The sequence below is a fragment of the Scyliorhinus canicula genome, chromosome 3 (assembly GCF_902713615.1).
Source record: "Scyliorhinus canicula chromosome 3, sScyCan1.1, whole genome shotgun sequence".
Taxonomy (NCBI): domain Eukaryota; kingdom Metazoa; phylum Chordata; class Chondrichthyes; order Carcharhiniformes; family Scyliorhinidae; genus Scyliorhinus; species Scyliorhinus canicula.
The window spans coordinates 190,727,249-190,754,844 of record NC_052148.1 but is presented as its reverse complement, the minus strand read 5'-3'; the positions used below and the strand labels follow the sequence as shown (position 1 = coordinate 190,754,844).

Sequence of the window (27,596 nt, the reverse complement as noted above, 5' to 3'; positions counted from 1 at the left end):
GCTTTCCCTCTGGCATTGATTCCTTTTACAGTTCGAGTATCCGATATCCTTGGGCGGATTGCATGTTGGACTTCAGATAATTTTGTTTTTTGGATACCGGACATAAACATGCATTCCAAGAGCATAAGCCTGCACTGGCTACAGTCGAAAGTGAATAAAATGGCTAGAAAAGTAAGATGTATCACTGAATAATAAATACAGGGCACCTGCAATAAGTTTTCTTTTTGATACGTTCACCACAGATATTGCAAGGTAAACAATGCGGACAAACCATGGAATTCCTACAGTGCAGAAGGAGGCCATTCGGTCCATCGAGTCTGCACCGACCCTCTGATAGAGCCCCCTACCTAGGCCCTCTCCCCTGCCCCAACAACTGGACTTCCTGCTCTAAAGGTCGATGCGGTTCAATTAACTTTTGGATGGGTTTGGTTTTCGGATTCACAGATGAAGGATACTCGACCTGTACTTCGAAGTGTAGACTTTGCCAAGATCTTTGAATGTCTGTTGGTGCAATCCAAGTGTCATGCGATAGTCTTGCATTTAGAATTATCTCTTCTGTAGTAAATGCTAAACTGACTGTCTTTTAATTTACAGGCATGCTCCCTGTCATCTCATCCAGGCCACTGTCCAACTTCGAGTTGACCTTAAGCCCAGATGGCACCCGGGTTGGTAACCATAAATGTTCCAATCTTTTAGATCATAATGAAGTCTCCACCCGTTATGGCTTCATTAATGATGGCACAAAGAACCCTGATGTGATTGGGGAAACATCTCCGTATCAATACAGCACTGCTCTGCGTTCTGCCAATACTCTTCGATTCTATCGTAACCTCAACCTTGAAGCTTGTCTCTGGGAATTCACGAGCTACTACGACATGTCTGAACTTCTGACTGAGTGTGGAGGCACCATTGGAACTGATGGACAGGTAAGATGGATTGTCATTTAAGTGATTTGTTCAAACCCATATAAAAATAGGTCCAGTTATTCCTATCTGGCCTTTTACCAGCCTTTCCCGTACCAGCCTCCCCGGACAGGCGCCGGAATGTGGCGACTAGGGGCTTTTCACAGTAACTTCATTGAAGCCTACTCATGACAATAAGCAATTTTCATTTTCATTTTAAAATAAATGAATAATGGCTCTATTAGAGTAGCAGATTGGTATAGGAACATTATAGTACTGTCAGCACCCTAATTCTGATCTCAAGAGCATCCTCAATTTTAATTTTAACACCATTGGTGGCTGTGGTTGCAGCTATCTAGGCCTTAATTCTACCCATGCTTTTATCTTGCTTTTCTCTTTAATTACTTCATAAACAGCACCTCCTTCACCAAACTTTAGAACATCTGATCAAATGGCTGGGTTTCTGCGACCCTGCGCCGGGTCAGAGAATCCCCAGGGGGAGGCGCGAATCCCACCCCGAGGCCGGCTCCCTAGTCTTCGGCGCCGTTTTTTGGTGGCCGGCGGGATTCCCACCACGCCGGTCAGGGGCCGTTGACAGAGGCCGTCCCGGCGATTCTCCGGGCCCCGGTGGGCCGAGTGGCCGTCCAGTTTTGCCCAGTCCCGTTGGCATCAATTACTCACCTCACGCACGGCGGGACCTGGCAGGTAAGTGTGCGGGGGTGCTCCTGGGGGGGGGGGGGGGGGGGGGGGGGTGGAGGGATCCGACCCAGGGGGAGGCCCCCACGGTGGCCTGGCGGTGGCCGTGATTGGGACCAACCGATCCTGCGGGCAGGCTGGTTTTGTGGGGGCCTTCTTTCCTCCGCACTGGGCCCCTGTAGGGCTCCGCCATATTGCCTGGGGGCTGGCGTGGAGAAGAGATCCCCGCGCATGCAGGGAAATACGCCGGCCGGTCCGCGCATGCAAGAGATCACGCAGGTCGTTCCACGCATGTGCGAACTCGCGCGGGCCCTTTGGCGCCAGCTGGAGCGGCGCCAACCACTCCAGCATCAACCTAGCCCCTGAGAAATTGGAGAATTCCTCACTTTCGGGGGCTGTTGTCGCCGGAGTGGTTGGTGCCAGCGTGGTGGTCGTAGCCCCATTTTCAGAGATCACTTGGTTTTATAATGTTCATGTGAAGAAAATTGGGTTGTTTTATTCAATTCAAGGTGCTATACAAATATAAGTTGTTGTTGTTGCTTATGTTATTCACAGTAATTTTGTTATAGCTAAAACATGAATGATTAATAGATATTTTTCAATAGCTTCATTCACTGCACAAGCTCCCCATGATTTAATATAGATAAATAGCAAAATTAGTTCAAGTAAACCTCGATACCCAGCAGGACGTGGGTGAAGTTAGAACCATAGAATTCCGACAGTGCAGAAGGAGGCTATTCAGCCCAACGAGTCTGCACTGACCCCCTGGAAGGGCACCCTACCCAGGCCACCCCTCCCCTATCCCCTCAACCCCGTAAACCCACCTAGCCATGCTAATTTGCCCCTTAGTGTCAAGAGGAGAGGTGGGGTTGCTGGGTTGTGGGGATAAGGTTGGGGCATGGGTGCTCTTTCAGAGGGTCAGTGCAGATTTGACGGGCCAAATGTTCACAGAATTTACAGTGCAGAAGGAGGCGATTCGGCCCATCGAGTCTGCACCGACTCTTGGAAAGAGCACCCTACCCAAGGTCAATACCTCCATCCTATCCCCATAACCCAGTAACCCCACCCAACACTGAGGGCAATTTTGGACACTAAGGGCAATTTATCATGGCCAATCCACCTAACCTGCACATCTTTGGCTTGTGGGAGGAAACTGGAGCACCCGGAGGAAACCCACGCACACACGGGGAGGATGTGCAGACTCCACACAGACAGTGACCCAAGCACTGTAGTGACTCTATGATTCTTCTATGATTCTCTAAACTATGATTCTCAAATCTTTGGACAGCAATGGACAATCTAGCATGGCCAATCCACTTAACCTGCATATTTTTGGACTGTGAGAGGAAAGCAGAGCTCCCGGAGGAAACCCACGCAGACACAGGGAGAATGTGTAAACTCCACACAGTCACCCAAGGCTGGACGAACCCAAGTCCCTGGTGCTGTGAGGCAGTAATGCTAACCACTGTGCCACCATGTTGCCGAGTTATGAGCTCAACGTTGGGAACATAATTTTAATACCCCTTAAAGTAATTACAAACATACATATAAATTAAGAGCAGGAGTAAGCCATTGGCTCTTCCTGTTAGCAAACCAATCTCCTAGGCATGTCAATATGTAATCTCTGACCCTATGAACTTTTATTTTCCACAACGATCTTTGAAGTGGCACCTTATGAAATGCCTTCTGGAAATCTATGAGAAGTACATCCACCTGTTCCCCTTTATCCACGGCACATGCAACTCCTCCAAAGGAAATACATGGGGCGGGATTCTCTCAGCCCGGGGCCGGATCGGAGAATCCCTGCGACGGGCGTGAATCGCGCCACGCCAGCACGCGATTCTCTGCAGAGCGGAGAATCGGCGCCATTGGCCATTGCTGCTGGCGTGGTTGGCGCGACGTAGGTCAGGGGCTGCTCTACGCAGCCACCCCCGCTGATGCTCAGCCCAGGATGGGCCGAGCGGCCATTTAAAAAAAAAACTGAGTCCCGCCGGCGCCATCCACACCTGCTCTCAGCCGCTGGGAACTCGTCGTGGAAGGGTCGGGGGGGTGGCCTGTTGGGGGGGCAGGTCCGACGACCCCGACGACCTCTGAAGTTGGCCTGGCTACCCCCCCCCCCCCCAGCATCGCAAATCAACCCCCTCCCCGACATCGCATAGCAGCCCCGGACTTTCTGGGTGCCTCACCTTCTCACAAATATGGGGGTGTCCCAACCCCCATCCCACCAGGGATGCCCTAAATAGAGAGAGCCCCAGCAGGGACCACCTAAATATGGAAACCTCTCCAGGTCCCCTTAAGTAAGGAGACCCCCCCCCACCCCCAGGGGCTACCTAAATAGGGAGACCCCCACCAGAGACCTCCTAACTAAAGTAAACCCCCCTCCCCCTGGGACCGTGAACTAGAGGAATCCCTCGTCCTCTGTCTGGAATTGACTGTACACTGCCTAATGTTCATGTAACTTTGGGAGGAGAAAAGGAAATAGATCAAGCCTTTATTGCAATAATGTCCACTAATAATTGGAACAAAACCTGTTTTGCCTCGATTCAAATTCATTTCACGCAGAAGGTTCCACAACAGAGATTGATGTGTAAACTGAATGATTGCTGTCTTTTAAGAACGTTAGACGCAAAAGCGAGCACTGACTGACTGAATTTTATACCAAGTTAACAACAACCAGCGATTCCTGGCACCTCCTTCAAAGTATCATACTAAATGTGGTTCTTTTTGTTGGACAGTGTGGCTTTGAATTTTGTCTGTGTTTCTGCCGAACACGTTTAACTTGGGCACAAGTCAATTATCAGACTTAAAAGATCTCAAAATGTCCAATGTACTGAGTTACAATCTGAATTTTCCTGCTGAAAAGAAGAGGAATACATGGTGGGAGTTCAGTGCTTCTATTGCACCTCAATTCTTTAAGCTCCTTTTCCCCCCCATTTTTTATATTCCTCCATATTTTATTGAGATTACAGGAAATCCTAAATTGAACTCAATGTCAGCAGAATAGATGCAGGAATAGGTGTGTGTATTTGGGACCAATTTCCTTTTGCGCCTATGGAAGAAATTTCAGTCTATTAAAGGCATCCATTGTTCTTCATCTGGTGATTAAGTAGATTTAGATTTTTAATTTTGCAGATTTCCAAGGGAAAAGTGTTCAAGTCTAAAGCATTGATTATGCTCCAGGATGCTTATGGATCTTAGTGGCTTAGGTTTTGCCATTCCTCGCCTCTTCATATTTGTTCATTTTATTTCTGTTTGGCCTGTAGGTTCTGAACCTCGTCCAGTCGTATGTCACACTCCGGGTGCCTCTTTTCGTCTCCTATGTCTTCCACTCCCCTGCTGCTGTTGGTGGCTGGCAGCACTTTGACTTGCAATCTGAACTGAAGCTCACTTTTGTGTATGATACTGCCATCTTGTGGAAGGATGGTATCGGCAGCCCCCCAGAGGCAGAGCTACAAGGTATTGTTTGGACCACACAGCACACTTGCTCACAATATCTTTGAGGAATCCTGACAATTATTTTGTTTGTTAGCCTGATATAGGTTGGACAGTTTAGGATCGAAACACACGTCCAGGAATCTAACTCCATTATTGCCAGGGCTGCTGGTTCTGAGTGTATGAAAATACTACTTGGCTGGGGATAGTCAGATTTTTAAGCCTATATCTATGTATATTGAAGCAAACTGCAGCCTCTACATGTACTAATAGGGAGGGCGTAGAGCCAATATTGAAATATCAAATGGAGTAATCAAAAGAAAAAGAAAATGAATAGGTTCCACCCTGGAGGTGATTCTTTGACATGTTGAAGTTGGGGGGAATGATTTATTTCCTATTAAGAGCAAGATTGAATTATTGTACCCTTTGTATTGTCTCAAACTCTGTTTCTCACTCCAGTGAAGATTTAGGATCAAGGTCAGTCTGCCTCTGATTTGCATGAAATGCCCACTGGAGATGAAGGCATCAATACTCTTGTGGTGATGTGGCGATAAACAGCCAGCAACAATACATCAATACAGACATTCACAAATAGAGCAGCAAATCTAACCACTCACCTGAAAATACTACCTATACTGCATCCAACAAAAGACTCTCTGGTGCATATTGATCAATTTGAAGGAACAAGTCTAAAAGACTTTTTCAGGAAGTCACCTTGATCTTAATATAGGATTAAAAGCACAGGATTTTCAGGACAAAAGGAGAAACATTTTTACACAAGAGGTTTGGGAGCAAAGACCAGGTCAACATTTAGATGATTGAAGGGCAAGGGAATAAAAGGACTTGGAGTAGGCAGGCACAAGGGATTTCGGACTATTGCTCAAGCAGAGGTTAAATATCAATAATAGACTGACAGGACCAAATAGCCTGTTTCTGTGTTATAATTTATTTCAAACTACATAAAATGCTAAACCAATCCTACCAGCCATTGCAGTGTAGGAGTCATTGGGCCTTACAGTACAACCCATTGAGTCTGCACCAACAAAACTACACTAAGGTATTCTCCCCACCACACCAGGTGGGAGAATCGCCGGGGCGTGCGCGAGTCTCGCTGCGCCGCCCCAACACCCGCACGCGATTCTCCCCCCCCCCCCAAACCAGCGCCGCGGTTTGCAGCAATTCTCCGGCCCGGATGGGCCGAATGGCCGCTACGACACAGCAGGTTCCCGCCGGCGCCGTCCACTGGTATGGGGTGGATATGTTAGGCTTGAATAGGGGGTGATCATTGCTCGGCACAACATCGAGGGCCGAAGGGCCTGTTCTGTGCTGTACTGTTCTATGTTCTATGCTCTAAACTATAATCTGCATTCACTTACACTATCTGCTCTTCTGACCTTCACCAGCTAACTCCTGCATACACTCCTCCCCTAAGGCTTAGCATCAATGACTTATATAGTAACTGTAACTTCCTCTCGTGGCTACTCTCGACATTACATTAACGTTTGCAATGCTGATAGTTATTATAATACCACACATCCCACCCTGTAGGTGCCATGCGGGATATTACAATACCGACAGAATGTCTTGGGGTTCTCCGTAATCTTACCTGCCAGTGCTTTTTTATGGCCCCTTTTGCTCTCCTAATTGTTTTCTTATGTTCCCCCCGCACTTTCTATATTGCACTAAGGCTCTGCTGATTTGCACCCTTTGGACCATTCAAAAACCTCTTTTCTTTCTTATCCAGTCCTGAATATTCTGAGACATTCAGGGTTCCCTGGGTTTGTTGTTCCAATAGTTCACCCCCAAGGGAAGATGTTGGGCCTGTACTCTCCCCATTTCCTTTTTGAATGCCCCACGGCTCTGCTGTAGATTGTCCCACAAGAAGCTGTTTTCAGTAATAAAATTTGCCTTCCCCCAATCCAAAACCGTTTTTTGCAGATCATTTTTTTCCTTTTCCTGAACAAACTTAAATCATACTGTGTTATCATCGCCATCACTGAAATGTTCCCTCACAGCCACCTCGAACATCTGTCCGTCTTTGTTCCCCAGGATTAGATCCAGCACTGCACCGCCCTTGTTGGACATTTTATATATTGACAGAAAATGCTTTCCTGGAAACATTTTTAAAAATCTGCTTCTTCTAAACTCGTTACACTATGATTATCCTAATTAATATTCTGGAATTTGAAGTCCCTGAAAATAATTACCCTATTATTGCTATCCCATGGTTCTCCAGTCCTGGCGGCCGTGAATCATGTGGACGTGGATCACTTGTGGTCACTAACAGCCCGCCCTGGCATGGTGGACCTCACAGTGGGCCAAGGCGGGTCCACAATGCCAGGGCCACAGTGGTGGAGACCATCTGAGGGCCTCCCCCACCCCTGCAACAATGTACTACTGCCTGCACACGCCTCCTCTAACAGATTAACCCCCCTCCCGCCTCTTCACAGGGATCCCTGTAATAGGGGGAACCCCACAAAGACCCCTGTGATAGGAAGATCCCCACAAGGACCCCTGTGATAGGGAGACTCCCCCAAAGGGACCCCTGTAATAGGAAGATCCCCACAAGGACCCCAGTGATAGGGAGACCCCTCCCCCCCCCCCCCCCCCCCCCCCACAAGAACCCCTTGACCAAAGGAACCACCCCCACTGCCCCACAGGGACACCTGCAATAGGAAGATGCCTCTCAAGGACTCCTGTAATAGGGGACCCCCCCCCACAGGGGCCGGAGCATGGCATTCCATTCGGCATCTGGTGGCGGCCACAGCCTTTGGCTGATGCACGATTCGTTGCCCAATCGTGTTTCCTGATTCTGGCGTTGGCTGCTGGAGAATCCCACCCCCTGCTTTTTAATCTGCTGCCTAGCTCCCTGAATTTTTGATGCAAGACCTCATCCTTCATTCTGAATTGTTAGTACCAATGTGCACCATGACCTCTGGTTTATTGCCCTCCCCCTTTAGGATGTCCCAGAGAGGTAACAACACGATCCTGGAGGCAAGTCTGTCGCTGCAAAAATGCCTGTCTGTTCCTCTGACTAATGAATCCACTATCACTAATACTCCTCCTTCTTCCTCCTCCCTGTATAGTCAGACAGCTTGTGTTGCCTGTAGCTGGGCTCTGACTGCACTGTCTTGAGGAACCAGCTTCCAAAATGGAAAACCGGGGCGGAATTCAACAAAGACTTTCTAAGTGTCATTTTGGGGAAGGGGGTTTGCCCCCCCCCCCCCCCCCCCAGGCTTTTGGGTGAAATCCACAATAGTATTCATCCACACTTTGTCACTTTTTTGGACCTTGCGGAGTTTCTCTTGAAAATTGTCAGCACTGGGAAGCTGAACTTGCTGGCAGGACTGGCTGCTCAGAGGTCGGGCACCATTTTGAAAGGGTGCCATGGTCTCTAAGTGAGCTTGAGTGTTCCCCACACCCCTCACCCAGGGACAATGTCACCCCCGCACACATGGGCATTACCCCCCCCCCCCCCCCCCCCCCCCCAAAGTGAGAATACTGCTTTTCAGGCCTCCCCATCCCATTTCAGGTCCCCCCCTTCATTCCCACCCATCCTTCATAACCCCCATCATCTCCCCTTTCATGGGCATGGCCCCCTCAGGCCCTGACTCTTGACAGTGCCACATGGACACATTGGTAGTGTCAGGATGGCAGTGTCAAGGTTCATATGTGTCATCAGGAGTGCCAAAATGTCACCCTGCCCTGTCCCCAACCATCTAGGGGTTTCCAAAGGCCTGGGAGGCCCCCCAGGTGCCATACACATGGTTCACGTTTGGTCCCAGACACCAGGGGTGGGATTCTCCCATTCGGCGGCAGAGTGTCCACGCCGTCGGAGTGTTTCACGACGGCGTTAACGGGCCGCTGGAAGTATCGATTAGGGGCCAGCACGGCGCTGGAGCGGTTCATGCCGCTCTAGCCTCCCTTCCCGGCACGAACTGTGCGCCGCACCAACATGCACATGCCTTCCTCAACGGCCCGACGCAACATGGCGCGGGAGTTCAGGGGCCGTGCGTAAGAAAATAAGCCCCGAGAGCGAGAGGCCGGCCCACCAATTAGTGGGCCCCGATCGCGGGCCAGCCCCCCCCCCCCCCCACCCCCCCGTGGCAATGGTAGCCTGTGCCTGGACACCCTGGTTCCAGGGGTGGTCCTGACTCCATGGCCCATCCTTAATTACCCCTCGCTACTCCCCCTGGTCCTGGCATAGCCCACCCCCAGCCAACGGTAGCACTGGCTGCCTAAGGTTTGGGAACATGTGCTACCTCCTCCCTCTCACTCAGCAGCCACAGCCGCCTGCTTTCCGGTTTTATATACCAAAGTGAATTTCACTGTCGGTAATTCCCCCTGGTGGAGCAATGGTAGATGCCCGGAGAATACCAGGGTGGGCCCTTTAATGATATGCCAATGGCGTTTACTGTACGATTTGCATGCTATGCTGATGTGTGGCGTAGGACATATTCACGCCGCTGTCGAGAGGTCAAGAGCGACAAAGCCATTAAATGGTGCCCCTTCTGCACTACCTGCCTGTTTCACTTGGACTACCTGCTGGTTACCCTTCTTTCCTCCGTTCTTTAAGCTGCGGTGTGACCACCTCTCTCAACACATGAATGTGAGTGGGCGCGATTTAACAGGAAGGTTCTAAATGTCATATCGGGCGCAACATCGGCCATATTTGACGGCACTTTGTGTCATTAAGGATCCCCCACAAGCTCCATGGCGGAACACTTGCCACCTCCCATTGACCCCTGCCTCCACCCCGAAGCTTCAAGTGTGCGGCTCACAATGCATTCTCTGTCCCCACAGGGGAAATTGGGCCATAACTGGCCGGAAAGGCCCAGATGGGTGGCGGGGTTCCGCACATCAGAGTCCTCACCCCCGATCAGAAATGGGCCCGGGTTGGCCGAGGAGAGTGCGGTCACTGACAGCGAGGTTGACCTGCACCGCAGAAGTGAGGATCCACTGCCCCTTCACTCAGATGACCTGTCTCAAATTAGTTGTTCCTATCAGACAGAATGAACCTCTTTCTCATGGACCTCTTGCCAGGCCATCTGGGGTTGCACCACCCCCACCCCCCACCATCACCTCTCTCTGCCATGCTAGAGAATACCTCGGAGGGGAGCTCCAAGGAGGCCACCATCAATGCAACGCAGCTGTCATCACCACCCTCCACCAGTGCAGAGACACACACCTCGGTGGGCGACATTAGTGGATAGGCTTCTGGGGCACAATCTGCTGATGTGGAGGCAGGAACATCCAAGAGAGACAGCAGTCAGAGGTCAGCTGGGAACCAGGACTCCGCTGGATCCCAGCCAGATGCTGAACCCCTAGACAAGGTTATCCCGGGCCTTATGTAGATGTTATAGAACATAGAACAGTACAGCACAGAACAGGCCCTTCAGCCCTCGATGTTGTGCCGAGCAATGATCACCCTACTCAAACCCACGTATCCACCCTATACCCGTAACCCAACAACCCCCCCTTAACCTTACTTTTTAGGACACTACGGGCAATTTAGCATGGCCAATCCACCTAACCCGCACATCTTTGGACTGTGGGAGGAAACCGGAGCACCCGGAGGAAACCCACGCACACACGGGGAGGACGTGCAGACTCCACACAGACAGTTATCCAGCCGGGAATCGAACCTGGGACCCTGGAGCTGTGAAGCATTTATGCTAACCACCATGCTACCGTGCTGCCCATGGCTGTGAGATTATGGCATGGCTGTGAGATTCAGGAGGGGATGTGAGTGACACTCTGGTGAGTGCATTGCCGATTAGAGGAGTCTCAAAGGCTATGGGTGCAGCAGATGGCACTGGCAGTGCGTGGTACCGAGGCCAACACTGCGAGGGTGGCACCACCCAAGGCTGCAGACCTGGTGTCTGACCTGGCAGAATTTCTCAGGCTGTGGACGTAGAAGTTGTTCACCAACTTGTTTCAAGACCACAGCCAACAACCAATAAAGTAAGAAGGGGTTGGGGGGAGACGTGGGTGAACCATGTGACAGAGAGGAACGAGGGAAAGGAGATGGGGGGTGTGGGTGGGGGAAGAAGTGGGGAGACACGCTTAATGAAATGTGGGGGATAAGCAGGAGGGACAAAGCTGCAAGAAACCGGTCCGAGGGCAAGCTCAGGCCCAAACCAAATTGTTAAAAAACGCTTGTAAATACGTGTTTGGGCCATACTGGGGAATTTAAAATATGTATTTCGACTGAGGGGGGGTTACGGCCACAATTACAGTGAAGATATTTGCTTGTGAATATATGTTTTTGGCGCGGTTTTTTAATTTATAAATGACAGGGTGCTAACCGCAGTGGAAAGCCTGCAGCATGAGGCCAGCGTCATGAGTGGTGATGTTCAGGGCAGCACGGTGGCACAGTGGGTTAGCACTGCTGCCTCACGACGCCGAGGTCTCAGGTTCGATCCCAGCTCTGGGTCACTGTCCATGTGGAGTTTGCACATTCTCCCTCGTGTCTGCGTGGGTTTCACCCCCACAACTCAAAGATGTGCAGTCTCGGTGGCTTGGTCACGCTAAATTGCCCCTGAATTGGGAAAAAAAAAATAATTGGGTACTCTAAATTTATATTTAAAAAAAGAAAAAAAAAATGAATGGTGGTGTTCAGGTGTGGCTCAGTCAGCATTGACCGTGGCTGAGTGCCTCAAAACTACGTCCCAAGGGCAGCACGGTGACGCAGTGGGTTAGCCCTATTGCCTCATGGCGCTGAGGTCCCAGGTTCGATCCTGGCTCTGGGTCACTGTCCGTGTGGAGTTTGTACATTCTCCCCGTGTTTGCATGGGTTTCGCCCCCACAACCCAAAGATGTGCAGGTTAGGTGGATTGGCTACGCTAAATTGCCCCTTAATTGGAAAAATGAATTTATAAAAAAAACTAGGCCCCAATGGCTGAGGGACACATCCCAGATACAGGTGCACATTCAGGAAGCATAGTACTGTACACACCCCTGTCAGCATCAACGGAGCCGAGGTAGAGATGGTGAGCAGTTTCAAATTCCTAGGGGTGCACATCACCAAAAATCTATCCTGGTCCACTCATGTCGACGCTATCACCAAGAAAGCACAACAGCGCCTTTACTTCCTCAGGAAACTAAGGAAATTTGGCATGTCCACATTAACCCTTACCAACTTTTACAGATGCACTATAGAGAGTGTGGTGATCACAAGTTAACTAGATGCAATACAACTGAGCAAACACTAGAGGAGGCACAGGAGAGCTATATAAATAGACGGGGACAGGAAGTGAGGACACACTTCACAGAGGGCAGAACTTGGAGCAGGACACATACACCCACACCAGCTAGGAGCACTGAAGGTAACCTTAGGAAACAGCTCTGAAGAGAGAACAAACTCACAATAAAGCATCTTCTCCACATTTGAGACTACGAGCTTTATTAAGACACGAGTAACAACACATGGTACCCAGGAGTGGCTTCAGACGCTTACTACAGGACAACTCAGTGGCAGATACAGAAAGCTCAAAATGGCATGGAAATCTCCTACTGGACATCTGACTTGGGAAGACATCGCTAATTCGAGGATGTGGCTTGGATACCCAGATCAGCTGGACACGACTGGTAATGTAAGAAATGTCTGGAAAAGGTTTAAACAAATGTTTGATATTAATCTCGTAGCTAATGATGTACAAGAAGCCTCAGACAACATTAAAATAGCAATTCTCACCGCAGGGCCTGCAAATAGGAAAGTGTATAATGGATTTAAATACTCAAAAGATGAAGACAGAAACAGCTTACAAACGTTACTAAACAAATTTGAAGAGTACTGTGAGAAATTTGAACAGCAAGGCATGCTCAGAGTCCAAACTGCACAGAGACTGAGTGATGCAAAACTTAAAAAATCACGAAAAGAACAAGAAATCGCGAATGAAAAGTACAGATCAAAAAGAAGAAATGACAAGAATTTCTCACAAAGCCAAAACGCTGAAACCCTGTCCAAATCGGGAAGAGAAGAGTACTTACGAATTTTGGAGATCGAGTCCTGGTGGGAAAGAAAAATCCCTGAAATCCGCGTAAAACGCCAAAAAATGGCGTTGGAGCACATTTTGCAGTCTCCGGTAAGCAAAGAACTACAAATGGCGTCTGCGCATGCGCCGGAACCGGAAGCCGCGCATGCGCAGTTTAAAAAAGATCGCGGTGCCGATCGTGATGCGCATGCGCAAGCCGCGCATGCGCAGTCAAAAAAAGTCTTGGTCGTGGATCGTCATGCGCATGCGCAAGCCGCGCATGCGCAATGGACACAGAACCGCACAGGGAAGGAAAGCCGATTTGCGCATGCGCAATTCATTCCTACGCGTGATGTCATGACGTCTGAGCATCCCGACCACGCCCACTTAAAAGGGAAATGCCCGAAAATTGAAAATAAGACACTTAAAGTGGTAAACACAAATTTTCTTGCCTCAGAACACAGCAAAACGCCTGAACTTAAACCAACAGTTAAAAACAACTTGCACAACACCCTGAAAAAAGCAGTCTGCACCACCCAAAGTGAAGAGAACAAAAAGAATTCAGAAACAACAAAAGATGATTTGTTTTTCGAAGAATACTACTCAGACACAGCTGAGTCAGTCGGATATGCTTATCACAGCATCAGCGACACGGTCGCAAAGTTCAACACGAATCAACTCGTGGTAGAAGAAGCCAACGAAGATGAAATGGGTTTCAAAGAATACTACTCAGACATGGAGGAGTTATTTGGACATGCTGATCACAGCATCAGCGACACCGTTGCAAAGCTCAACACGACTCTACTCATGGTAGATGAATCCAACACCATGATGCCATGGCAGCTCGTCGATACATTGGATGACAGCAATACCCTAGACGAAGACGACGCCACACAGAGAGCACAGGAAGACTCCACAGAGCGAGCGATGACAGGCTCCACAGTGCGAGTAATGAAAGACTCCAAAAGGGATGCAAGCAAACACTCCCTGGCGAACACCATGCATGAACAAGACCATGCAGGTAAACCCGCTGTATCTGAGCAACCGCAAGCAGACTATGAAAGTCTACCAAGCTCACAGGAACAAGAAGAAGACAACGTACATCTAACCACTGACACCATGCATGCGCAAGACCATGAAGGTCAACCTGCCGTATCTGAGCAACCACAAGCAGACTATGAAAGTCTAACAAGCTCACATGAACAAGAAGAAGACAATGCACCTCTACCCACTGCATGCGAAGACAGTGACAAGGTGATCACACTCGACGTACAGGATCACAGTGAGACTGACAGTTCTCAGCTTGTCTGTACCGAAGCACAGAGCGAAAACAGTAACAAGGTGATCGCACTCGACGTACAGGATCACAGCGAGACTGACAGTTCTCAGCTTGTCTGTACAGAAGAACAGAGTCGGGCCACCCAACAGTCCAGAGAGACGATGCCGAAAGAAAACATGCAGATTTTGACTCCAGAAGAGGAGCACCTGGAGTCCAGAGAGACAACGCCGAAAGAAACCATGCAGATTCTGACTCCAGAAGAGGAGCACCTGGAGTCCAGAGAGACCACGCCGAAAGAAACCATGCAGATTCTGACTCCAGAAGAGGAGCACCTGGAGTCCAGAGAGACCAAGCCAAAAGAAACCATGCAGATTTTGACTCCAGAAGAGGAGCACCTGGAGTCCAGTGAGACAACATCAACGGAAATCATGAAGATTTCAACTCCAGAAACGGAGCACCAAGAGTCCGGAGACACCACGTCAACTGAAATCATGCAGATTTTGGCTCCAGAAGAGGAGCGCCAGAAGTCCACAGACATCACATCAATTGTAATCATGGAGGTTTTGACTCCAGAAGAGGAGCGCCAAGAATCCAGAGACACCGCGTCAAATGAAATCGAGAAGATTTGACTCCGGAAGAGGAGCACCAAGAAAGCAAAGATGAGGAATCCAATTCTCCACAAATGATTGAGGTCACCTGCACCGATGCAACATCAGATCATTCGCACCACTCTCGAGACGAAATGCTCAATGACTCAAATTATCCACTCGGGACACGAATAGAGTATAACAAGAAAAACAAAAGTCAAAAGAAGCACAGCAGAAACGAGAATGACAACAGAAAGAACAAAAGCAACATGAAGCGCGACAAGACAAACAACAAAGTCAGGCACAAAGATAGCGACAACGACAGAGACAGAGACAACAAGAACGGCAACGAAAACAACAAAGTCAGGAACAAAGATAGCGACAACACCAAAGACAGAAACGACAAAAACAGCAACACGAACGGCAACGAAAACAACAAAGTCAGGAACAACGACAGTGCCAACACCAAAGACAGAAACGACAAAAACAGCAACAAGTACGGCAACAAAAACAACAAAAACAGGAACGACAGAAACAACAGCAATGAAACAACGGCTTGTACACAATGGTACTACTCGGCACATGAAGGACAATGCCACAGCACACTGCAAAACGATGACAAGACTACAAACATGTCATGGGATGACAACGAATTGCACAAACTCACGTCTGCTCCAGAACGAGCAAGCACACCAGCATCCAAGGCGGATGAGACAATAAATCAACACCACAAGCACAGAAAAAAGTCCATGCCAGTCAACATCAGTGAGGTGACCATGCAAACACCTCAGGATGATGCATTGGGTACTTAAAATAACAAGGAACACCAACAACATTCACAGCGGACTTGCAATATCAATATCACCACGTCATCAACAACAAAAAGAAAAAAAAAAGCTCTGAACAAATTCATCAAGTTTGGACTCATAAATGTTTTTATTAAGATTGGACATATAACTACATTGGCTTTGTACAATATGCAATAGCACCATCACCTGTATAGATACGCATATCATAAGCAACTGTGTTCTATAATTTTCTTTAACGATGTACAGCAAATATGTAAAGAGAAAAAGGGGGATGTGGTGATCGTAGATTTACTAGATACAAAACAACTGAGCAAACACCAGAGGGAGAGCTATAAATACACCGGGACAGGATGTACAATTTTCTTTAACGATGTACAGAAAATATGTAAAGAGAAAAAGGGGGATGTGGTGATCACAAGTTAACTAGATGCAATACAACTGAGCAAACACTAGAGGGGGCACAGGAGAGCTATATAAATAGACGGGGACAGGAAGTGAGGACACACTTCACAGAGGGCAGAACTTGGAGCAGGACACATACACCCACACCAGCTAGGAGCACTGAAGGTAACCTTAGGAAACAGCTCTGAAGAGAGAACAAACTCACAATAAAGCATCTTCTCCACATTTGAGACTACGAGCTTTATTAAGACACGAGTAACAACACAGAGAGCATCCTCTCGGGCTGCATCACAGCCTGGTATGGCAACTGCTCGGCCCAGGACCGCAAGGAACTTCAGAGAGTCGTGAATACTGCCCAGTCCATCACACGAACCTGCCTCCCATCCATTGATTCCATCTACACCTCCCGCTGCCGGGGGAAAGCAGGCAGCATAATCAAGGATCCCTCCCACCCGGCTTCCTCACTTTTCCAACTTCTTCCATCGGGCAGGAGATTCAGAAGTCTGAGAACATGGACGAACAGACTCAAAAACAGCTTCTTCCCCACTGTCACCAGACTCCTAAATGACCCTTTTATGGACTGTCCTCATTAACACTACACCCATGTCTGCTTCATCCGATGCCAATGCTTATGTAGTTACATTGTATATCTTGTGTTGCCCTATTATGTATTCTCATGTATTTTCTTGAATTCTGTTCAATTCCCTTTTCTTCCATGTACTGAATGATCTGTTGAGCTGCTTGCAGAAAAATACTTTTCACTGTACCTCGGTACACGTGACAATAAACAAATCCAATCCAATCCAGAGGCACTGCAGAGAATGGCCCAGTCACTGAGGAACATAGCTGAGGGTGTCAACACCATGGTCCAGACAACGCCAGATAATGCAGAGGTCTCTGCAGCTCACTGCAGCTGCCTTTCCATCCCAAGGAGACCCCAAGGGCCCAACGGGTACCGTCCGGACGGAGGGAGCTCTGGACGCCGACCCGGTGCCTTCCACCAGGGAGATGACCGCGGTCTCCACATCACCCTGATCTCCCCCTTCTGACACCGGAGCATCTCAAGGTCAATGGGCAGGACAGCGTGGCATGGCAATGCCAGTGACACTAGGAGTCGATCTGGGCCCTCTGGCCCCAGGTCCCTCAAAGGACACCCGCCAAGGGCATCAAAGGCCACAGGGTGCAAGAAGCAGCCGCTGCCTCCACCTCTGATGTGCATCCTGGGACTACACCTAGACTTTAGCGGCGGAGGAGGGAAGATGAAGAAAAATGAGGTTCACTGAGCAGACACGGGGGAAGGGGCAAACCATCTGTACCTAGGGATAATGTGAGTATCAAATGTTGACCCTGCAAAGTCATGCAACATCTGGGTGCTTGTGCCAAAGTTGGGAGAGTTGACTCACAGATTAGTTAAGCATTAGTTAAGCCTGACATATTCATGCTCACTGAATCATACCTTACAGACAATGTCCCAGACACCACTATCACCATTCCTGTCTCATCGACAACACAGACCTAGCAGAGGTGACGGGCAGTACAGTGGTCCACAGTCAGGAGGGAGTTGCCCGGGAAGTCCTCAAATTGGACTCTGGACCCCATGAAGTCTCATTGCTTCAGGTTAAACATGGGAAAGGAACCCTCCTGCTAATTGTCACGTACCAGCTGATGAATTAGTACTCCTCCATGTTGAACACCACTTAGAGGAAGCACTCAGGGAGGCAAGGGTGTAGAATATACTCTGTGTGGAGAATGTCAATGTCCATCACCAAGAGTGGCTCAGTAGTACCACCACAGACCAAGCTGGCCACGGGTGGCAATTCTCCATCCGTATCGGCAGGTAAAGCCGGAGTTTTACGTGGCGCGGCTGCTAGCCCCCCACCAGGTGGAGCATCAGTGAGGGGGCGCCGCCGACGTTTTCATTGTAAAACCGGAGCTTCCTCCGGACATAGCTTCAGTGTTGGAGAATCTAACCCATAGTCTCCCAAAAGGAGAATCTCGCCCAGTGTCTGTCATTAGATGTGTTTCTGTGATTAGACAATATTTGCCGAATAATCCTCAGTGTGCTAAAAGGTATGCTGACAACCAATTTTAGATTGTCAGTCGGGCACTCACTCGCGTTTATTGGAAGTTACATATAGTAATAGACAGGGTCCTGTTCTTTGCACACAGAAAGGACACGTAAACACATTGCATCTGTTTTAGCTACACAAAATAAGTGACAGCCATTTACTGGTACATTCTCCATGGCAATGTCTCTACCAATCAGAGTCCACTTGCCAACCAATCAGCACCCTCATCTCATACAATGTTGAGGCAAAATTCAACTGTAGTGTAGTTCATGCTCCCGGAAGACCAGACGAGGAATCTTCTTGGAGTTATGAACAAGGCCTTTATTGAAGCTATAACTGGGCTATTGACGGTTCAAATGGCATGCCCGAGAGCACTGATTCAAGAATTGTACAGACAGGTATATGACAAATTGGGTAACTAGAAATTAGCATATACTAATAATTTGTTACTAGTTATCTATGTCCAGTCATGACTATCAATTAGGTTTGCATCATGCATAGTAAATTGTCATGGGAATGTCTCTTTAAGAAATGTTTCTTCATATCAAATGGCTTCAGTGATGTCATTGTGTGGGGGGAGCTGGTCTGTGGCCCTGGGAGTTGGTTTTACTTTTGCTTTGTTTTGGGGCTGGTTTGTGGCTCAGAGTTTTACTTTCACTTTGAGTTTGAACTGGTTTTGTTCTGAACGGGTTGAAAGAAGGTTTTTTTTCTCTATCTGCATTCTAAAAGCTGTTTGATAAATTGAAAATAAATAACTTTTCTGGAAGGAATTCAAACCTGCTGTTTTGGGAAGGAAACCCGAAGTATCCAAAGATAGTAAGAGTGCCGTGTGCTGGGCCACACCTTTGAAAAGGGGTTTCTGGTTTCTGGGATCTTGTTATTAAATTGGAACAGCTAAAGGGGGAAAGTTATTAAGGGTTATACATAGAGTACTGTAGCTGTGTGGCATATATATGTTGGTAGTTGATACAAATGCATACTGTGTGTGTTTATTAAAATGTTACCTAAATTCATAGAATAAACTTTGTTTTTGATTAAAAGTGCTTAAGGCCTCTGTTGAATAACATCTGAAAGGCAGATCCTTCTGCTCATCATAACCAAAATCAATAAACAGTTGTAGGTCAGGTGAACTCCATCATATACTTTGGAGTTTTCTAAACCCTGGCCCATAACAATATGAGAACAATTAACCAATTACAATAAGCATGCTTATTTAATTATAATATCCAATCAGTGCAAAGACATGTACATGCTGTCTCCTAATATTTATCACCGGCTCCTCATTATCAAGAATGTGAATATCAATCAACTGCTTGTCTGACCCCTCTAACGTATAATATTTTTCCCAAGGTAAAAATGCCCATGGCCATAACGATTCTGGGTGATTATGTCTTCCTCCTGACACCAGTACAAATGGTAGAATATCTCACATTGCTTTTACAAGCCTTTAGAGCTAACACTTGTGGTGTTCCTGCCTGAAAACGGGACCCAGGCTGATTGTGTCTTTCTTCTAATTGACAGCTTCAGCTAAACAGCTTGTGTGTGTAACACAAAAGCTGTGTAATACAGATCGATACAGAAATGTTTAACCCATCAGTGCTAAATGGATAACTATAATTTCAAATTAGCTGCGATATAATATTTTTCCCATTATCATTGGGTATAAAATTGTTGTATCCCCTGACACTGGTATTCTAGCTGTTGTCATGCTGAGGGCATAATGAAAAGCTGCCATTTTCAGCAATACTCAGGTTTTGTACAGCAAACAACAATCTGCATAATTCCAATTGTTAGTTCTTCCTTATAAACTACCGGTGATCTGCCTTCCCTCTATAGACAGTATTATCCCATCATCCCTCATCTCTTCTGTTTAGATTTGACCGTTTCATTTAACTGTAGCCAGAACATTTACTTTTTTCCTTCATTCTCAGAATGCAAATGTAATTGGCAAGGTCAGCATTTGTTGGCCAGCCTTGAGAAGTGGCGATCCTTCCTCTTGAACAATTGAAATCCATGAGGTAAAAATGTTGTTCGGGAGGGAGTTGCAGGATTAGGACCCAGTGACGATATTTGTGTTCAGAATACAGGTTTCTCTCCCGCAGTAACACTTTGCCCAGCTAAGTCGAGTAGGAAATATGACTTTGTGTGTGAACGGTGGTGCAGTCAGGAGCACTCTTGTCACAAGGTTCCAGGTTCAAGTCCTGCTCCACGATTTGAATACAAAACTTTACACTGACACTTCAGTGCAGTGTCTGATGGAGTGCCATCTTTCGGATGAAACATTGAACTGAGGCCCAGTCTGCCTGCTTGGGTGGCTGTAAAAGATTCCCTGGCACTATTTTGAATCAGATCAGGGGAGTTATCCCTGGTGACCTGGCCAATATGTATTACCTCAATTACATCACAGGAAAAAGATTACCCGGTCAATGTCACATTGCTGTGGAGGAGTTTACGGAGCCCATATTGACTGCTTCATCTCTTACATTCCAACTGTGACTATGCTTCAAAAAGTATCTGCGTTTCGTCTAATGTGCTACATCATATCAACAGCTTCCAGTTCCGCAACACTAACTTCCCCCTCTTTACCATGGATGTCAATCCCTCTATACCTCCATTCCCCACCAGGATGGTCTGAGACCTTTCCACTTCTTCCTCGAACAGAGGCCTGAACAACTCCCATCCACCACCACTCCCCTGTCTGGCTGAACTTGTCCTCTCACTGAACAATTTCTCTTTTAACTTGTCTCACTTCCTCCAAACCAAAGGCCTGGCTATGGGTACCCACATTGGCCCCAGTTTTGCCTCTCTCATTATGGTATATGTGGAACATTCCCTATTCCAGTCCCACTCCGGCTCCATTCCACAACTCTTATTGGTACATTGATGACTGTTTTGTTGCGATCTGGATCTGGAAAATGTATTAATTTTGCTTTACCATGGATGTCAATCCCTCTATATTACCACCCCTCTATCACCTTCACATGGTCCGTCTCTGACACTTCCCTTCCCTTCCTTGACCACTCTATCTCCAATTCTGGGGCTAGACTGTCCACTAATATCCATTATAAACCCACACACTCCCACAGCTAACTTCACACCTCACATCCTGTAAGGTCTCCACCCCATTTTCCCAGTTCCTTTGCCTCCGTGGCATCTATCCCAAAGAAGCCACTTTCCAAACGGTGCTGCTGACATGTCTTCATTCTTGCTTAATTGTGGATTCCCACCCCATATGGTCAACAGGGCTCTGAACTGTGTCTGACCCGCTCTCACTCCTTCCCCTCCCTCCCAGAACCAGGAGAGGGTTCCCCTTGTCCTCACCTTTCACCCCACCAACCTCCACATGCAAAAAAATCATCCTCAGCCAGTTCCGCCAACTCGAGCATGGTGCCACCACCAAACACATCTTCCCTTCACTTCTCCTGTCAGCATTCCACGGGGACTGTCCTCTCTGGTATATCCTGGTCCACTCCTCCATCACCCCCAACACCTCACCCTCTTCCCATGACACCTTCCCATGCAATCACAGAAGGTGTAACACCTGCCCCTTTATCTCCTCCCCACTCACCACCCCAGGGCCTAAATATTCTTTCCAGGTGAGGCAGTGGTTCACGTGGACCTCCTTCAATCTGATCTATTGCATTTGCTGCTCCCAATGCGGTCTAATATACAATGGAGAGACTAAACACAGACAGGATGACTGCTTTGCAGAACACCTCGGGTCTATCCACAAGCAGGACACAGAACTTCCTGTCGCTGCCATTTCAACTCACCGTCCTGCCCTCAAGTCCACATGTCCATCCTTGGCCTGCTGCAATTTTCCAGTGAAGCCCCAGCGGCAACTGCAGCAACAGCATCTCATCTTCCAATTAGGCACATTACAGCCTTCCGGATTTAACATTGAGTTCAACAACTTCAGACTGTGAACTCTCTCCACCACCTTCGCCCCATATTTATTCTATCAACTAATTTTAATTTCTTCCATCGGTAAATGTCGGCAGCTCTGGAACCCGCCATCCATCCTGCCCGGTAACCTGTGGTTATTACATATCGGGGTCCAGACCGATGCTCCTTCCACCTTCTTGTGTCTCCTCCACTTCCCAAGATCCTCAGAGCCGCCACCACCAACGTACTTGTGGAGTAACGGGCCGACGAGAACGGCAGATGTGCCGTTACCAGCACTCCCAAACTGGTGCCTTTACATGACGCCGCCTCCAACCACTCTCAAGCTGACCCCCTTCCCCTATACCCACTTCCTAATCATGGCTATGTTGACTGCCCAGTAGTAGTTGCAAATGTTCGGCAGCGTCAACCCACCCTCCCCCTGACTGTATTCCAGCAGCACTCTCTTTACTCGCGGGGTCTTATTTGCCCACACAAATCCCGAGATGATCTTATTCACCCGCTTGAAAAAGGCCTTAGGGATGAAGATAGGAAGGTGCTGAAATACAAATAGAAATCTCGGGAGGACCGTCATTTTCACGGTCTGTACCCTCCCCACCAGTGACAGCGGGAGCATGTCCCATCTTTTAAAGTCCCCTTCCAATTGTTCCACCAGCCGGGTCAGAATAAGCTTATGCAACGAATCCAACTTCCGAGCCACCTGTATTCCCAGGTATTGAAAGCTATTCTCTACCCTCCTCAGCGGCAGCTCCCTAAGTCTCTTCTGCCCTTTAACCTGGATCACAAACAACTCGCTCTTCCGCACGTTCAGTTTGTACCCCGAAAAACTGCCAAATTCCCTCAAGAACTGCATGACCTCCCCCATCCCCTCCAGTGGGTCAGAAATAGACAGGAGGAGATCATCCGTGTCGAGCGAGTCCCGATGCTCCACCCCCCCCCCCAGACCAGACCCTGCCAGTTCCTTGAGGCTCTCAACACCATGGCCAGCGGCTCAATGGCTAGAGCAAATAATAAGGGGGGAGAGGGGGCACCCTTGCCTTGTCCCCCGGTGCAATTTAAAATACTCCAACCTAAGCCGGTTTGTGCGCACGCTTGCCTCAGGTGCCTGGTACAGCAATCGCACCCACCGAATAAAGCCCTCACCAAACCCAAACCTACCCAGCGCCTCCCACTCCACCCGATCAAAAGCTATCTCTGCATCCATCGCTGCCACAACCTCTGCTTCCTCTCTTTCCGAGGGCATCATAACAATATTTAAAAGCCTCCGCACATTGGCATTAAGTTGCCTGCCCTTATCAAATCCAGCCTGGTCTTCCTCTATCACCCCGGGACACAATCCTCTATCCTTGTGGCCAAGATCCCAAGATCTTAGCCAATAGCTTGGCATCCACATTTAGAAGCGAGATTGGCCTGTAAGACCCACACTGTTCAGGATCCTTCTCCCATTTAAGAATGAGGGAGATCGAAGTCTGCAACATTGTAGGGGGGAGGATTCCCTTCTCTCTCGCCTCATTAAAGGTCCTCATCAGCAGTGGGCTCAATGTCTCTGAAAATTTCTTTAAAAATTCCACCGGACAGCCATCTGGCCCCGGAGCTTTGCCCGACTGCATGCCCCTTAATAATTTCTTCTATCTCAATCGGGGCCCCCGGCCCCTACTCCACCCTCGGGAACCTCAACTGGTCCAGAAATTGCCTCATCCCTTCCGCTCCCGCCGGAGGTTCAGACTCATATAATTTACTGTAGAGTTCCTTAAAAACTTAATTCACCCACTCTGGGCCCAAGACCAAGTTACCTTCCTTATTCTTTACCCTACCAATCTCCCTGGCAGCCTCTCTCTTCCTAAGCTGGTGCACCAGCATCCTGTTTGCTTTCTCCCCATACTCTGTGGTCAACAATTCAAACTCTGTCTGTGGCTTATGCCGCTCCCTCAGGAGTCCCGCGTCCGGGGCCTCCGCATAACTCCTATCCACCCGACGTATCTCCTCCACTAATCTCTCCCTCTCCGCCCTTTCCCTCTTTTCTCTATGAGACTGGATCGATATTAGTTCCCCTCTAACAACTGCCTTCAGGGCTTCCCAGACTGTCACTGCCGATACCTCTCCCTTGTCATTTGTTTCCAGGTAGTTCTGGATATTCTTATTTACCCACCCGCAAACCACCTAATCCGCAAACAACCCCACGTCCAGTCTCCACAGCGGATGCTGCACTCTCTCCTCCCTATGTTGCAAATCCACCCAGTGCAGGGCATGGTCCGAGACTGTAATCGCCGAGTATTCCGTCCCCGTCCCCTTCGGGATCAACACCCTGCCCAGAACAAAAAAGTCAATACGGGAATAAACTTTGTGGACGTGGGAGAAAAAAGAAAACTCCTTTACCCACGGCCGTGTGAACCTCCAGGGGTCTACACCCCCCCCCCCCCCCCCCCCCCCCCATCTGCTCCATAAAGCCCTTCAATTCCCTTGCTGCCGCCAGCCTCTTCCCTAACCTGGATTTTGAGCTGTCCAATTCAGGTTCAATGACCGTATTAAAGTCCCCTCCCATGACCAGGTTGTGTGACTCAAGGTCCGGGATTTTGTCCAACACTGGCCCATTCAGACCTCTCACGTTCCACGTAATCAGCCGGGAGAGGGGGCTCCCCACCCCCCCCGGCTAGCCATCACCCTTTTTAGGCCAGCCCCAAGCCCGCGCCCCCCGCTTCCCCGAGCACTCCCTTAAGCAGCAGTGGCCCCTGACCTCCTATTTATTCCCTGAAACTAATTTCTTCCTTGCCAGCAAAGCAGCCACCCCCCTATCCCCCCCCCCCCCCCCCACCATAACACCAGAAACCTAATCTCTCCAAATCAGACGCCGACTCAACACTAGCTCACCCCCCACTATGCTTACGAGAGACTGCTGACCCCGATAACCCCCGCCCCTGGCGTCGATCTTATTGTTCGGGCCCCCCTCCCCATATAGAAAAAACCTATTTGCAGGATCACATTCCCCAGTAAGTAAACAACAGCTCTCAAGAAGACCATAAACCAGACATAACCATAAACCAGAACAGAAACACTCACTTCTGAAAACCCCAGTCTCCCGAAGGATAATGCTAACTTCAGGGCCCCTCTCCCCACCCGTATCAACTCCCTGCGAAACAAAGCGCCCTTCCCCCATCCCTCCAGCCCATTCTCTCACCCAAGACAATCTTGTTTAAAACAGAACACAATTACAAACCACCGCCACATCCCATCTTCGAAGCTTAAGTGGCTTTTAACTCAAGTCCAACTTCTCTTTAATAAATGTCCAAACACAATCTGGCAACTCAAAATAGTAGTGTCGATCTTCATGAGTTACCCACAGCCTCGCTGGGTATAATACCCCAAACTTCACCCCCTTCTTAAAGGTCGCCTTTGCCCAGGTGAATCCAGCACGTCTCTTGGCCAGCTCCGCTGCCAGGTCCTGATAGATGCGCACCTCACTGTTCTCCCACTTGCTGCTCCGTTCCTTCTTGGCCCACCGCAAGATTTTATTTTAAAAACGGTGAAAATGAACCACCATGGCCCTCGTAGGGTCATTCGCCTTGGGCTTCGTTGCGAGGGCTCTGTTCTCTCTGTCCAGTTCCAGGGGTCGAGGGAAAGAACCCGCTCCCATCAGCGACTCCAGGATACCCGACACATATGCTTCCACATCTGGTCCCTCAATGCCTTCAGGAAGGCCAACGTTTCTTATATTCTGCCTGCTGGTCCTACTCTCCAGCTCCTACAGCTTCTCCTGCATCTTCTTGTGGCGGTCATCTAGCACCTCCACCTTGCGCTCCAGTACAGTTATCTCGTCCTCTTGGTTGGATATTTTTAACTCAATTTCCTGAATCGCTTTCCCCTGGGCCGCCTGAGTCACGACCATTTGGTCGATCGATGCTTTCATCGGGTCAAGTGTATCCTTTTTTAACTCGGCAAAGCAACTCTTGAAAAACTCCATCTGCTGCTCCTTTGGCCAGTGAGCCGCCGCTCCCTGGTCCTTGCCGTCTGCTATGCTTCGCCGCACTGCCAGCTCCCCTCGCTTCCCTCTATCGGGAATAATTTGTCTCAGACAGCCACTTGAGGTCCAGCTATCCATACACCCGGGGGGGGGGGGGGGGGGGGGATCCTCCTTACTATGGCTCACTCCATTGATTTATTTCATAAAGTCCACAAAAATCTGGGGGAAAAGGTCCGAAAGTCTGTTTCAGGCGGGAGCTATCGAATGTGCGACCTACTCCTCCATGGCCGCCACCGGATGTCCACGATATCATTGTCAATCTCCACGTATTTCTTGCCCTCCCCCATCCAGCCTCACTGTCAGACACCCTCCACCCCTCCCCGCCCCCATGGCAGTATAAATCCCTATTGCCAGCTCTCTCTAGCTTTGATGAAGGGTCATCCAGACTCGAAACGTTAGCTCCCTTCTCTCTCCACAGATGCTGTTGGACCTGCTGAGATTTTCCAGTATTTTCTATTATTGTTTCAAAATGTACTTCATTGGCTGTAAAGTGCTTTGAGACGCTGGTAATCATGAAAACATTTATATAAATCCAAATATTTCCTTTCCTTCTTGTGCTTCACTGTATTCAGAGCGAGTGTTTAAGACTGAAACAGAGGCATGTATTTGGCATTTTGGGTCTATGTGTAAATTGGATACATGGAAGAATCTAATTGATCAAATCAACCAACTGAAGCTACTCTCATCAAGTCAGGACGACATTGTGAAGGCCATTCAGCCCATTGAGTCCATGGCAGCTCTGTAGAAAAATCCAGTCAGTCCCATTCCCGCACTGTTCCCATAACCATGCAAGTTAATTTCCCTCAAGCGGTTATCCAATTTCCTCATGAAATCATTCACCATCTCACTCCTCCACCTTATTAAGGTAGTGAGTTTAATATCGACAATCTAGCAAGTGTCAAACTATAGTTATTTAGACACAGGTGAGTTCAGAGGAAAGAGGACCTTCAGTTCAGCCGGTGTGCAAAGAGCAACAAAACAATTATCTGTTTGAATCCAAGCTGTTTTTTTTTGAAAGCTGTTAAAGGCATGGTTAGGTGCTCCAACAAAAGCAGAAAATTGTTGTCAAAAGCATTAAAGAATCCTGTATCATACAAAGGAACTGAAGAAAACAGTGAATAAAGCACTTGACTAATAATCCTTACGATTAGTCACAATTCCTTTGTAGAATACTGACGGATTCAATTATTGCTTTAATATCATTGTGTGATACAATTTCCTAAACTCTGGAAACCTTTAATGAGGAACTGGATTGTTTGGATTACTTTGTGCAGGTGCCTTGTATCCAACCAGTATGAGGATCAATGAAGAAGGGCGACTGGTGGTAAACTTCAAGACCGAGGTTCGATTCAGAGGCCAGTTTGTCATGTCTCACCCAGGTAAACGACAGAATTTCTATTAGTGGTAAATGCCCTGCTCAGATGTGTATTCTTGATTCCACAAACAAGCCAACACATGGGCGAGTTAGGTGTTGTGAGACGCAGACTGTTTGGATGGAATTCTCGCATCCCACCCATGGCGAA

General features: G+C 48.4%; 1 protein-coding gene across 1 annotated transcript in view; it reads left to right on the top strand.

Annotated features, from left to right (window-relative positions):
- Positions 1 to 27,596, top strand: part of frem3 (Fras1 related extracellular matrix 3) — a 248,885-nt gene that overhangs the window by 198,923 nt on the left and 22,366 nt on the right. The window contains exons 16-18 of the mRNA XM_038791914.1: positions 595 to 926; positions 4,862 to 5,054; positions 27,348 to 27,452. Of these exons, the coding sequence (XP_038647842.1) occupies positions 595 to 926; positions 4,862 to 5,054; positions 27,348 to 27,452 (630 nt within the window). The remainder of the gene's footprint in view (positions 1 to 594; positions 927 to 4,861; positions 5,055 to 27,347; positions 27,453 to 27,596) is intronic.